The 15,100-nt window shown below is 40.3% G+C and overlaps 1 protein-coding gene across 4 annotated transcripts in view; it reads left to right on the top strand.

The window, feature by feature from the left end:
- KIAA0825 (KIAA0825 ortholog) overlaps window positions 1-15,100 on the top strand; it is a 544,507-nt gene that overhangs the window by 180,555 nt on the left and 348,852 nt on the right. For all 4 annotated transcript variants that reach the window (XM_069751839.1, XM_069751830.1, XM_069751857.1 and 1 more), the window contains one exon: window positions 8,808-8,947. In XM_069751839.1, the coding sequence (XP_069607940.1) occupies window positions 8,808-8,947 (140 nt within the window). The remainder of the gene's footprint in view (window positions 1-8,807; window positions 8,948-15,100) is intronic.

Here is a 15,100-nt window from a genome sequence, read left to right as displayed (position 1 = left end):
TGCTTTTGGTCTCCTAGACAAACTATCTTCAGCAGAGCCTGTTGCCACTTTGCTGAAGCAGTGCTGCAGAGCTTCCAGCTGATGTGGACGACGTGGTGTGAGACAGCACATCGAAGATGGAGGATGAGGAGAAGCAGAAGGTGGTGCAGGAATTGATGAAGGAGGTGGAGGAAACCCTGATGGAAGTAGCGCCAGCAATCCTCGGCGTCAGTGCCCTGCCAGGGTGGGACTTAGCCACATCCTCCACAATGTTCACCAAGTGTGCCGTCAGAGAAATGTAGCATCCCTGGCCACAAGTGCTTGTCTGCGTGTCGGTTGTTAAGTGGTTAATACCAGGAACCATGTTAGTGAGGGCTTGTGTGATGTTCCTGGACAAGTGCTGTTACAAGGCTGGAACTCCATACTTGGAGAAATAGTGGCGGCTGTGGAACGATTACCGAGGGTCCAAATTTGAACACCTGTAGCAGTACAATTTTTGTTTTTATTTAAAGCTAATGAAATTTCACACAAACCAAGTTCTACTATATACATGACAATAGTCATATTTTGAACAACCAATATAGTACACCTGCAACAGGCCAATTTTCCTTTTTTTACTTCAAACCAACGAAATTTCACACAATGCAGTTTATACAGCATGTATGACAATAGACAATTTTTGAACAACCAAATTTGTACGCCTATAGCAAGCCAATTTTACTTTTTATTTCAAACCAACACAATTTCACATAAACCAAGTTTTATAGTATATGTGATAATACACTGCTCAAAAAAATAACAGAATTTAACTACAAGCAAATCAAACTTCTGTGAAATCAAACTGTCCACTTAGAAAGCAACACTGTTTGACAAACAATTTCACATGCTGTTGTGCAAATGGAATAGACAACAGATGGAAATTATTGGCAATTATCAAGACACACTAAATAAAGGAGTGGTTCTGCAGGTGGGGACCACAGACCACAGACCACATCTCAATACCAATGCTTTCTGGCTGATGTTTTGGTCACTTTTGAATGTTGGTTGTGCTTTCACACTCGTGGCAGCATGAGGCAGACTCTATAACCCACACAAGTGGCTCAGGTACTGCAGCTCATCCAGGATGGCACATCAATGTGAGCTGTGGCAAGAAAGTTTGCTGTGCCTGTCAGCATATTGTTTAGAGGCTGGAGGCACTACCAGGAGACAGGTCAGTACATCGGGAGACGTGGAGGGGGCCGTAGGAGGGCAACAACTCAACAGCAGGACCGCTACCTTAGCCTTTTTGCAAGGAGGAGCGCTGACAGAGACCTGCAAAATTACCTCTAGCAGGCCACAGATGTGAATATGTCTGCACAAACGGTTAGAAACCGACTCCATGAGGATGGTCTGAGTCCCCGACGTCCACAGATGGGGGTTGTGCTCACAGCCCAACACTGTGCAGGATGCTTGACATTTGCCACAGAACACCAATATTGGCAAATTCGCCACTTGCGCCTTGTGCTCTTCACAGATGAAAGCAGGTTCACACTAAGCACATGTGACAGACATGACAGAGTCTGGAGTCGCCGTGGAGAGCGATCTGCTGCCTGCAACATCCTTCAGCATGACCAGTTTGCCAGCGGCTCAGTAATGGTGTGGGGTAGCATTTCTTTGGAGGGGCGCACAACCCTCTATGTGCTCGCCAGAGGTACCCTGACTGCCATTAGGTAACGAGATTAGATCCTCAGACCCCTTGTGAGACCATATGCTGGTGCGGTTGGCCCTGGGTTCCTCCTAATGCAGGACAATGCCAGATCTCATGTGGCTGGAGTGTGTCAGCACATCCTGCAAGATGAAGGCATTGAAGCTATGGACTGGCCCGCCCGTTCCCCAGACCTGAATCCGATTGAACACATCTGGGACATCATGTCTCGCACCATCCACCAACGTCACATTGCACCTCAGACTGTCCAGGAGTTGGCGGATGCTTTAGTACAGGTCTGGGAGGAGATCCCATAGGAGACCATCCGCCGCCTCATCAGGAGCATGACCAGGCATTGTAGGGAGGTCATACAGGCACGTGGAGGCCACACACGCTGCTGAGCATCATTTCGTTGTCTTGAGAGATTTCTACTGATGTTGGATCAGACTGTAACTTCATTTTCCACTTTGATTTTGAGCATTATTCCAACTCCAGACCTGGGTGGGATATTAGTTGTGATTTATGTTGATCAATTTTAAGGTTTAATTGTTCTCAACACATTCCACTATGTAATGAATAAAGATTTACAACTGGAATATTGCATTCTGTGATATCTAGGATGTGGGATTTTAGTGTTCCCTTTATTTTTTTGAGCAGTGTATATCAAATCAGATTATGAGGACAATAAATGGCATAGGAGGGATGCATGAATGATTACCAAATTGAGGAGAACTTAAAAAAAATCTCTCTCTACTAAACTATAAAATTTAACTTTTAATGAATAGACAATTAAAATATTGATGGTATAAAAAAGTCTAAAGTTGTCCCTAATCTGTCTCTTAATTAAATTATTCCTTTAGATATGTTTAGGATTATGGATAGGATGACACTTCGGGGTGACAACACAAATTGGCACAATAGGACAAACAAGATTATAGCACTTGTTCCCACAACATGCTTCACCACTTTGTGCTGCGTCGTCAGGGGATGGAACAATGGCTTCACTGAAATGTAAAGCAAAGCAAAGTAGTACTCTATGGACATCAGTTTCAATCAATAAAATAATTTTAAAGCGTTTTCTTTACTTTTAGATACCACCGTAATTTAACACAAAGCAGGTAATACTCTATGGGTGACAAATTCATTCCAGAAATTTTTTTTGAACTTAAATATTTACACTCACATTTACACTCATAAAAGCTTTGCACAAAGTGCAAAATCAGAAAAAATTATAAGGATAGTCATCCACAGTCCTTTGAAAGCACCAACTGTAGTACCTCATTCAAATATTACCAAAGTGTGGTTGTGGTACTTCTATACTCATAAAAACTCTGCAAAGCCTGCCAAAAATTACAAGCAGTGCCTCATCCATACACCGTTCAAGGCCCCAACTGGACTGCCTCATAAAAAATTTAGGAAAGTGTAGTTGTGGAACTTCTTCACTATTAAAGACTTTGCACAAAGTGCAAAGCCAGGAAATAATTGTAAGAAGCATAATACAGTAACCCTTCTCAGGTGTTCACTTCTTCTCTTTCCTTGGGAGACTGGAGAGACTACTACCACCTGCTTCCTGGAGCCCAATTCCTAGGTGCCTAGGCTGTAAGTGACCCAGCTTCGGATAGTGCTGGAGCCCCCAACATGTATAAATGGGTGACATCCCCCTGTGCGACCTGCTCCCAAATAGGAAATGGGGAACCCTAAGTACAGTCTGATCCCTTGAAGTGGTAGCCCCATCTCGAGCTGCCTCAGGGAGACTCTCGCAGGCCTATTCATTTCACTAGAAGAGTTCATCTTGGTCTCTTCCTTCTTGGATCACACCCATCAAATTCCAGCGATGTTGCTCTCCATTTTGGGGAATGTGACCCTGGTTCCAACCATAAACTCTTGCAGTGTTCAGTCTGTACTCCCTGCTGGTTGAACGGGATGTGATATTGGGTCACAAACATTTCTATGGACCGCAATCTCTTCTGTCAGTCATATGTAACGACCTTCCCCAGAATGCCAACTCTCGTACCGTGTGGTTAGCGGGTACGGTAGCATGTTTCCAGCCTTGGTCCTGGCTCATCTCCTTCTCTCTTCTGACCAGCCTAGGCCCCATAGTCCGCTCTCTTGATGCTGGATCCTGGCTCTCATCTGCAGTACGCAAGAACCCTAGCGGTGAAGGCTGCGACCTGGGTTCAGGCCTTTGTGGTTCCAGACCGTAGGCTCCTGCAACTTTAGCTGTTGTGCCAGCTTTCGGTCTGGCTCCGGTGTTCCTCCGGACGCTTCTTTGGGAGTCTCTCGAGATTCTGCCATCTTTGTCACCCACTAAGCACTTTACACTGTATGGATTGCTAATTAAATCCTGAAAAATGTTTAAACACTTTTTTTGGAGCGTTATATACCACAGATATGTAACACAAAGCACATAATACTCTATGGAGGACTAATTTGTAATGGATTGGGTGGTGGAATCACTTTCTGAGGAAAGTCTGGAGGGGCGTGACTAGGTGCTTCACCAAGTCTGACCTCAGATGCACAGCGGCTGATGATACCACAATCCAAAGATAAGAGGGATGCGGGACCAGCTGCTACACCAGGACTGACTTTGTGTAGATGGCATCTGCCCCCAAGGGACAGGAGGCAGAAACGGCCAAGGATGTTAGACTTGTCAAGCACGAGCGAACACATCCTGCAGCTGTCTGCCTAGCCTTTGATGGTTATTAATTATAGGGGGATCCTCCGTCATTTTTGGGGGGTCTCCCATTTTAATAGCCAGTAAAGGCTAAGTGTACAGCTGTGAGCTGATAACAGCCTGGGAAGCTCCATGGTTATTAGCCCCTTCCCAGGCTATAAACATCTGTCCCCAGCCATCGGCTTTCCCTCTGCTGTTTAAGAAAATTTTTCAGAAAAATAATCCTGTATTTATTAAATACATGTACAGTAAGCTGTAAACACTGTAATAATTGTATATGTCACTGACCAATATATATATATATATATATATATATACAGTTAGGGCCAGAAATATTTGGACAGTGACACAAGTTTTGTTATTTTAGCTGTTTACAAAAACATGTTCAGAAATACAATTATATATATAATATGGGCTGAAAGTGCACACTCCCAGCTGCAATATGATAGTTTCCACATCCAAATCGGAGAAAGGGTTTAGGAATCATAGCTCTGTAATGCATAGCGTCCTCTTTTTCAAGGGACCAAAAGTAATTGGATAATGGACTCTAAGGGCTGCAATTAACTCTGAAGGCGTCTCCCTCGTTAACCTGTAATCAATGAAGTAGTTAAAAGGTCAGGGGTGGATTCCAGGTGTGTGGTTTTGCATTTGGAAGCTGTTGCTGTGAGCAGACAACATGCGGTCAAAGGAACTCTCAATTGAGGTGAAGCAGAACATCCTGAGGCTGAAAAAAAAGAAAAAATCCATCAGAGAGATAGCAGACATGCTTGGAGTAGCAAAATCAACAGTTGGGTACATTCTGAGAAAAAAGGAATTAACTGGTGAGCTTGGGAACTCAAAAAGGCCTGGGCGTCCACGGATGACAACAGTGGTGGATGATCGCCGCATACTTAATTTGGTGAAGAAGAACCCGTTCACAACATCAACTGAAGTCCAGAACACTCTCAGTGAAGTAGGTGTATCTGTCTCTAAGTCAACAGTAAAGAGAAAACTCCATGACAGTAAATACAAAGGGTTCACATGTAGATGCAAACCATTCATCAATAACAAAAATAGACAGGCCAGAGTTAAATTTGCAGAAAAACACCTCAAGAAGCCAGCTCAGTTCTGGAAAAGTATTCTATGGACAGATGAGACAAAGATCAACCTGTACCAGAATGATGGGAAGAAAAAAGTTTGGAGAAGAAAGGGAACGGCACATGATCCAAGGCACACCACATCCTCTGTAAAACATGGTGGAGGCAACGTGATGGCATGGGCATGCATGGCTTTCAATGGCACTGGGTCACTTGTGTTTATTGATGACATAAGAGCAGACAAGAGTAGCCGGATGAATTCTGAAGTGTACCGGGATATACTTTCAGCCCAGATTCAGCCAAATGCTGCAAAGTTGATTGGACGGCGCTTCATAGTACAGATGGACAATGACCCCAAGCATACAGCCAAAGCTACCCAGGAGTTCATGAGTGCCAAAAAGTGGAACATTCTGCAATGGCCAAGTCAATCTCCAGATCTAAACCCAATTGAGCATGCATTTCACTTGCTGAAATCCAGACTTAAGACGGAAAGACCCACAAACAAGCAAGACCTGAAGGCTGCGGCTGTAAAGGCCTGGCAAAGCATTAAGAAGGAGGAAACCCAGCGTTTGGTGATGTCCATGGGTTCCAGACTTAAGGCAGTGATTGCCTCCAAAGGATTTGCAACAAAATATTGAAAATAAAAATATTTTGTTTGGGTTATGTTTATTTGTCCAATTACTTTTGACCTCCTAAAATGTGGAGTGTTTGTAAAGAAATGTGTACAATTCCTACATTTTCTATCAGATATTTTTGTTCAACCCTTCAAATTAAACGTTACAATCTGCACTTGAATTCTGTTGTAGAGGTTTCATTTCAAATCCAATGTGGTGGCATGCAGAGCCCAACTCGCGAAAATTGTGTCACTGTCCAAATATTTCTGGCCCTAACTGTGTATATATATATATACATATATATATATATATATATATATATATATATATATATATATATATATATATTCTATGTGTATATACTGTATGCAATCCATCTTTTCCATGCTGACGGGCCCTGCTGTGTTTTTACTGTACGTGGCTGCTGAATTGCTGGCTTTTTATCTATCTGTTATCTACTTTAAAATACTTTAGTGGCAACACAATTATTTTCCCATACTTTTACAGAATTTTACCGACTTTTTCCGATTTTAAGGAAAATGCTCGTGTTTCTGATCACGAATCCGAATGTGCTATGTTCGTGCCAAATTTGTTTGGCGATCGTTTTCTGAATATATTCGCTCATCTCTACACATGACTATATGTCTGCAATTCGCATGTGAGCGATCATGTGACAACAACTCAATCCGGCAAGCAGAGTGAAATACAATGTACATCTTTAGGATTTGGCATGTCAACTTGTAGAATTACAAATCCAGGGGGTCACCTGTCAGTCTAGGATAGCAGAGCAGTGAGAAGATGCTGTTCATCGGCCTCTTGGGCTAGTCACCCAGGTCGCATCATACCTGGTAGGATATTAAATCCATGTTTTCTCTTTAATGCCACAGCATTTCGGAGTAAAACATTCACAGCTGCAATAATGGAGCGAATGTCTTATTCATGCCGCCTGTAGTTTATTTCGGGAGACATCAGCTATCAGGTTCTTTTATATCATGGCAAAATAACCTTGGAAGCCTCAACCTTATCCACTACATGGCCTCACTGCAGATCACATGAGATGGTTTATTGTGGAAATAAAAGCCATTCTATCAGTTCAATGCAATGTTGGCAGCTGAACTGTATTATGAGGCTCTGTAGTAGATGAGGTGTGTATTATGAGGTTCTGCAACAGCTTAGGGGTGTATTAAGGTTCAGCAGCAACTTAGGTGTATTATGAGGTTCTGCAGCAGCTAAGGTTCATTATGATGTTCTGCAGCAGCGGAGATGTATCCTGAGGTTCTATGGTAATTTGAGGTACTGTAATAAGATTCTGCAGCTGTTAATGTGTCTTATAGTGTTCGGCAGCAGGTTTGATGTATATTATCAGGTTCTGCAGCAGCTGAGGTGTGAGATTCTGCAGAAGCTGAGTTGTGTATGATGAGGTTCTGCAGAAGCTGACATGTATTAAGAGGTTCTGCAGCAGCTAAGGTGTATTATGAGGTTCTGCAGCAGCTGAGGTGTATTATGATGTTCTGCAGTTTCTGAGATGTATCATGCGGTTTTGAAGCAGCTGAGATGTATCCTGAGGTTCTGTGGTTATCTGAGGTGTATTATAAGATTCTGCAGCTGTTAATGGTGTGTTATGATGTTCTGCAGCAGATGAGATGTATGTTATCAGGTTCTGCAGCAGTTGAGGTGGGTATTAGGTTCTGCAAAATGTGGGATGTGTAATATGAGCTTCTGCAGCAGCTGAATTGTTTATTATGAGGTTCTGCATAAGCTATGGTGTGTATTTTGAGGTCCTGCAGAAGCTGATGTGAGTAATATGGGGATCTGCAGCAGCTGAGGTGTGTTATGAGATTCTGAAGCAGCTGAGGTGTATTATGAGTTTCGGCAGCAACTTAGGTGTATTATGAGGTTCTGCAGCTGCTGAGGTGTATTATGATGTTTTGCAGCAGCTGCGATGTTTCATGAGGTTCTGTGGCTACCTGAGGTATATTATAAGATCCTGCATCTTTGATGATGATGATGCAGGTGAGATGCATATTATCAAGTTCTGCCGCAGCTGATGTTGTATTAAGAGGTTCTGCAGAAGCTGGGGTGTATTATGAGGTTCTTCAGCAGAGTAGAAATTTTTTATTTTTCAGTTTTGTGAATCCTTTTCTCCCTTCTGCTCACAAACTGCCACATTAATATTTATTACCGTATATAAAAAAATAACATTATCCTAAAGATTTAACCCCTTAATTTAGTTAAATTCCTGTATGAGTCCATCGCTATACGCATAGAATGGGGCGCCCTGGCAGGTACCATTGCTCTTTCAAACTCACGTAGCGGTATTTGGCACTGTATAGCAATGAATCACTGAATGCTATATTTTAGATTAGCCCCTCACTTGTCAGAAAAATTTTCTGTAAACTGAATTAATTTGAGTGCACCTCCCGGGTATTGTGACACGGAGGTAAAGCTTAGTGTAGGCAGATTTATTCATGCACAAAAAGTTCTAATTTTTACCTTCTACAACAAGAACCTACATGGCTCTACACAATGGATGAGTGAAGTTACTTTGTGTCAGTAACATATCTGGCAGCGTACCAAATGTTAATTTGCTCTTAGCTACTTGAGATTAAATGTAATTCCTTCCCTGAGCAGTTTTAAAGTAAGCAAGCATGAAAGCATTTTCTGAGTAATCTGGGAGGAATTGACATTTAAATGAGTTAGCATTACATCTGCACTTTAAGGCTATTCATTTCATAGATAAATTAACTACATTATTCTCTCTTTATCTTACGTTTTGAAAGAACTCCATCAGCAGAAGAAATGGCAGTCCAGGGTCAGCTCAAACTGCTCTTATCCCAACCATGCTGTAATTGGAACTTGCTGCTCGAAACGCTGCTGCATCCCTATTGTCTCATCGCTAGAACTTTGCTGACTTGCTCAAGTAAGTACATCTGCTATTTCATGCATGTCTTACAGTATGGAAATGGGCAGTTTATGTAGCACACCATAAAAGTGACTTCTTATTTAGGTATGTAAAGGTCATAATTGTATGTGATCCAAAAACAACCCTTTAAGCCCCTCTGATGGCTAAGTAATTACAATTAGCGGTATAAAGTTTATAAGGCAGGCGGGTCTATTGAGGGTAGTGGGGCTGAAATCCAATCTAATACAAAGCAGAAATGGTTTTACTGCTAGGATCTGATTAGGGTCTTGGTAAATGATTTTCTGATTGTGAATATGCTAATTATAATAATAACACAAAGGCTATGGTTTGAAAATAAATTGTGTAATTTGCTTTGTGTATTCGATCATTGTTATGTTTTCTCCTTTAGTAGCTGATAAGACTTTATAGATGCCTGGTATGTTTTATTACAAAATTGTAGCTCGTAAATGGCATCGTGAAGAAAAATGATATATATGTATATAGAAGACAAACACAAAGTAAGCCAATATACTGATTAGATATAGGGTTATTAGGATTACCAGGTTAATAACCATTGGACAGTAAATTTAATGCCCAACAGCGTAATTAAGAGTCAGTGATTGACCATTGATTAAATATTTCGTAGAACTTGAGACCACTGATTTGTTAGATGTTTTTTTAAGGAAAACTAAAGAATGCACGTGTTTATTCCTTATGATGTTAAATGAAACCTTCAGCCACCATTTTTGTGGGTCCCAAATGCTGTATATTGTAATTTTTCAGTTTTTAGCACATAAAATGTAGCTAAACCTATATAATATTTACGACCGGTGACTGCATATGGATATTTTCTAAGCGGTAAAGGGCAAATTGATTAGTTGTCCTCAAGCCAACAGGGAGGAGATGAAATGAAATTATTGGTGTGAAACTCTGGAAAATGATGCCAAACAAAAAGATATGCCATGCTTGCTAGAAAAGGGATCCATACTTATATGTAGGTAATGACCATTACTGGAAATGCCCTAATAAATATACAGAATGAGACATCAAAGGTTATAAAGTTGATAGCTCTTTAGTCTTATATACGTCCAAAAGAGACGCTTTTCATAGAGTCTTCAGTTTTCCTACGGAAATGTAAACCCTCTGGACCTACTGAGATGCCTTTATATTTGCAAAAAAAAAAAGAATTGGAGTATTGTAATATGATTGCCCAATGTATTTAAAGTCCTCTTCAAATCTGGGGAGCTCTGGAAATCACAAGTGCTTGATATTTCCACAGTTCTTATCTAGATTGTGCCAAAAAGTTAAATTGTCTGGTGGCTAGACCTGGTGGTCAAAATAGTCAACAACCATAATGAGAAGCACTAGTTAGTCTAAGGTGAGATATCAAGTTTTAATTTATAATCTCCAAATTTATTTGTTAAATAACTGATTTTTTCACTCAGAATAAGGACCAGCCCTGACATTGACCTTCCTTGCTGTAGAGAAATCTGCCTTGACAGGATTGATCGTAATAGTGTTTTTATTGTCCTGCAACAAAAATAGTTCTCCTCCAAAGCATCGATTTTGGTCATACTTTCCTTCTCCAATCTATTCAAAAGCTCTTCCCCCATTTACATCTCCATGGCTTTAGTACATCATCGATCACGAAGAGAATATTATCTTAGTATCTGACTCTGATATGCCATCTGCCCAAACACTTGTAACACAGGCTAAATTCAAAGGTGCCTTTGGCTTGATGAGTAGCGTCAAAGGTGTAAATTCGATGTGATTCCAAAATCATTACGTTCAGGAAATGCCATAGTTGAAGAATATAACCGTAAGTGAATTGGCACAAATTCTACTTGCAAAATATGGTCTTTCAGATCTTGCCTAAAGGATCACACACAGACAGAACAACTAGTAACCGCACCAGACGTTACCTATTTTGTTTTGTTTTTTTCAGTATTATGCACTGAGAAGTACTAACAAGTCAGACACCTGTTCAAAATGGCCGTTTCTGTTCTATAATTATCTTCTGTTTGGATGATTTGTAATAGATTTAACTTTAGTTTTAAGAAAACTTTGTTACACTTCCCACTCATCCTGCCACATAATAACATGACTGGTTATCCAGTTTTGTGTGAATAATGTGCTATGAGTAGAATTAATTAGAAGCACTATTAGAAGTCATTAGGGCATTTAATGAGAATTGCTTATATCCAACTGCATTAGCTTTCTCATTAGACGATAGTCTGAAATTTGAAAGAAAGTTTAGTATTTGGAACATGATGACATGCAGCGTACTCAGATAAGGTGTTATAAAAGCATGCTTGTGTACTAACCGAGTGTTTTCGGCGTTCTCTAAAAATATGTTGGAGTCTCTGCGACTGCATGTCTCGAGGCTGTTAGCCACAACAAATGCAGGGATTGTCTAACAATTAGGCAACCCCTACATGCGTTGCGGCTGTCTAAGGCCGGTGTCACACTGGCATATTGCATCCGATGCGAGATAATCGGATGCGATATGCTAATGACACTCGCTTCTGCTCGCAGCAGAGCAGGAGCCGAGTGTCATGCGTCTGTGCTCCGATTCTCTTGCACAGGGAGGATCGGAGCACAGCTGCGGAGGAGGCGGAGAAATGAATTTCTCCATCTCCTCCATAGCTGGGGTCCGCTTATAACGCACATCACTCGGATGATATCCGAGTGGTGTGCGCTGTCTCACTCGCACCCATAGGCTTATATGGGTGCGAGTGAGCCGAGGAAAACGCCCGACAAAAAGTCGGCTGCTGGGAGCTGCCCCATAGCTTAATATTGGTCCGAGTGCAATGCGATTTTTTTATCGCATTGTACTCGGCCGTTTAAAACGCCAGTGTGACGCCGGCCTAACAGCTGCGGGGACTCGAACATATTTTCAGAGCACGCCGAAGACACTCGGTTAGCACACGATCATGCTCTTATAACACCATATCCAGGCACGTTCGCACATCACTGCTGCTTGTTTTTTTTTTCACTGCCTTTTTGATGTTTATTACATGCGGTTTTATTGTGTTTTTTTAGCTACAGTTTTTGCACTTTCTGGTACTGTATTTCCTATTTAAATGAAAACTACTTTGTTTTGCAAACTTTCTGTTACTTAGCTATGATAAATCTTTATTGATATAACTGTGTAGATTGGATTTATCTAATCTCTTTTAAGTCTACAGGGAAAATATGCAAATAAAATCGCACCACAGTTCAGTTTCCAGGACGTGAAAAAAAAGCAAAGTGGGTATGAGATTTATATGAATCACATACACTTTGCAGGTACTGTAATACTCTGCTTTTTCTTGTTCTGGAAAAATACACAGCATAAAAATGCCCCAAATAGACTTCATAGTAACTTATCTTAAACCCTTAACAACCAGAGGTTTGTTTTTTTTTTGGTATTTTTTGTTTTGCATTCTTATTTGCTCCCCCTCTTCCCACAGCCTTACCTTTTTTTTTCATTTTTTGTCAAAATGGCCATGTGAGGGCTTGTGTTTTGCGGGATGAGTTGTACTTTTGAACGACACCGTTGGTTATACCACATTGTGTACTCGAAAATGGGAAAAAAAAATTCCAAGTGCTGTGAAATTGCAAAAAAAGTGCAATCCCCCAGGTTTTTTTTTTACCATGTTTACTAAATGCTAAAACTGACCTGACCATTGTGATTCTCCAGGTCATTATGAGTTCATAGAAACCAAACATGTCTAGGTTCTTTCTTATTTAAGTGGTGGGAAAAAAAATTTGTTTAAAAATTTTTTTTTAAATTGTGCTATTTTCTGATTTCCGTTTCAGGGCAGATACGTTCCTTTGATCGCCCTTTATTGCATTTTAATGCAATGTTGCTGTGACCAAAAAAAACATAACTCTGGCGTTTTGACTTTTTTTTCTCGTTACGCCTTTTAGCGATCGTGTTTATTCTTATATTATATTGATAGATCGGGTGATTCTGAACCCGGTGATACCAAATGATGTGTATAGTTGATTTTTTTTTATTATTATTGTATTATTTTGAATGGGGTGAAATGGGGGTGATTTGAAGTTTTATATATTTATTTATTTTTTATATTTTTTAAAAGCATTTTTTTTTTAAGTTTTGGCCTGCTTCAATAGTCTCCATGAGAGACTAGAAGCTGCTATAATCAGATCGGCTCTGCTACATACAAGCGATGATCAGATCGCCTGTATGTAGCAGAATTGCTCACTTGCTATGAGCTCCGACCACATTATTTTTAATGGTGTAAAAATGGTGACTAGAAATGTTACTACTCTTTACTCCTTGAGAAAGCCACCTGGCGAAACGTACTTTGGAGTCCCTGGTTTCATACATCTGGCAATACACTCTCTCTTCTCCAATAGAATATATTTCTGTGTGTTGATTTTATGGTGATATCCACACATGATTAGGTCATTTATTTAACCATTTGGATTTACTATGTGATATTTATTTGTGTGTAATTGACCTTCAATACTGTCTCCATGTTACATGACGCAGGACGAACGCCATAGTTTTATATGCCCACTTCATATACGTTTCTGTGATTTTTTCCCCTCTATATGCATACTACTGTGTCTATTACTTACAGTTTTTATCTTTGTTGTAATAATAATAATAATAATAATAATAAATGTTCTTATTGAGTACTTTTTGGTGTCCATTCACACTCCTTGGTAGATTTATTCAATTATTCAGTGAATAGTCACATATGAGCAACTAGTTATTCTCTAGTGTTGTTGACTGAATATATAAGTGAAAAGACAAGAGCAGATTCAAAAATGTCTGCTAAAACACAGTGTCTGCTAATTGAGATTCTGGTTTGGCTATTATCCTAAGTCATGTGACAAGGCTCGTTAAAGGGTCAACATTGACTGTTAGGATTGCTACTTCCAATAGGTGGCACTAGAGTTCTAGTCCTCTTCCTCTCTGAAGAGACAATGTGCATATTTCCCAGAGCAGCATTGCGGCTTTAAGTCTCCTCACCTCGACATGCTTATCATGTCACTCTCCGCAAGGAGAAACGATACTTCTTGGATCCCATGACATATTGTACTTTATGGTAGTGGTAAAATTTCTTTGATATGACGTGTGTTTATTTAGATGTGGCATGCCTCACTTAATACACTTGCATTTAGTCTAGTCTTCTTGTGACTGCATGTATGCAAATCATATACATATCACGCGCCCAACAGGCTGCTGACTTGTAGCCTAAGGCCAAAGAACCCCTTTAAAGGGAGAAAATTACTTGGTAATTGTACCTAAATTCTTAAAATTGCTTGAATTTAGTCTTACTACCAAAACTTTGCTCCATGACTAACTTTCAGTTGCTTGATGGTACAGGAGAGTGTGTCCCCTCTAATGGTTCAGTGTTTTAGTATTTCCCTACTTGTTTACACATATTTGTAGAAAATGGACAAATGAATGAGCACTTAGAATTCTGGTGGAGTACATGGTGAAAAGTGTTTGCTGACAGCTTTGACTGTGCAAAGTTTCTACTTTGCTAGATTGTGATATCCGAATAGTTTTTCTCATTAGTGTTACATGACCTTCAAAGCCCTTGGTGCCATTTGTTATTTTAATACCCAGTTAATTAACATCTTCAGTTTTATCTGCACGGCAAACGCTCTTTGTTTTATCTAAATTATTTACACAGGAAACAAATTATCGGCCGTGGAATTGAGTGTGTAAGTTGCGTCATGTACAAAAAGAAAATGAAGTGATCTCAGAGCACTGTTCAACCACACCTCCCATACTAGTAAAACAGCACCAGTTAATAGATACATAGCAGTATGAAAACACAAAAATGGCAAAATAACGAATTTAGGAGCACGTCTTTCAACTAAGCTCATATGGTAGTAACCATGTCATTATGACTCCATCTTACTCTGTGCGATTGTTAATTTTTTGTCTTCCACTCACATCTGATTCACTTTTCTCACTGGAATATCTGCTATTATTCTCCTTGTCATGTTTCTTTAAAGTAGCGGTCCCACACAAGATTTGTAATTGCCTAAGCCTGTCTAAATGTATATGTAGCTTTGTATAAGTGCAGTAATACACAAGGCTGTAGAGTCAGTAAGCCAAACCTCCGACTCCTCAATTTCCATGACTCCGACTCTACCAAAATGGGCTCTGACTCCGATTCCTCAACTCCAACTCAACAGCCC

Source organism: Ranitomeya imitator, chromosome 1 (genome assembly GCF_032444005.1).
Source record: "Ranitomeya imitator isolate aRanImi1 chromosome 1, aRanImi1.pri, whole genome shotgun sequence".
Classification (NCBI taxonomy): Eukaryota; Metazoa; Chordata; class Amphibia; order Anura; family Dendrobatidae; genus Ranitomeya; species Ranitomeya imitator.
Note: the sequence above shows the minus strand (reverse complement) of the source record. Positions and strands in the feature narration are given on the sequence as shown.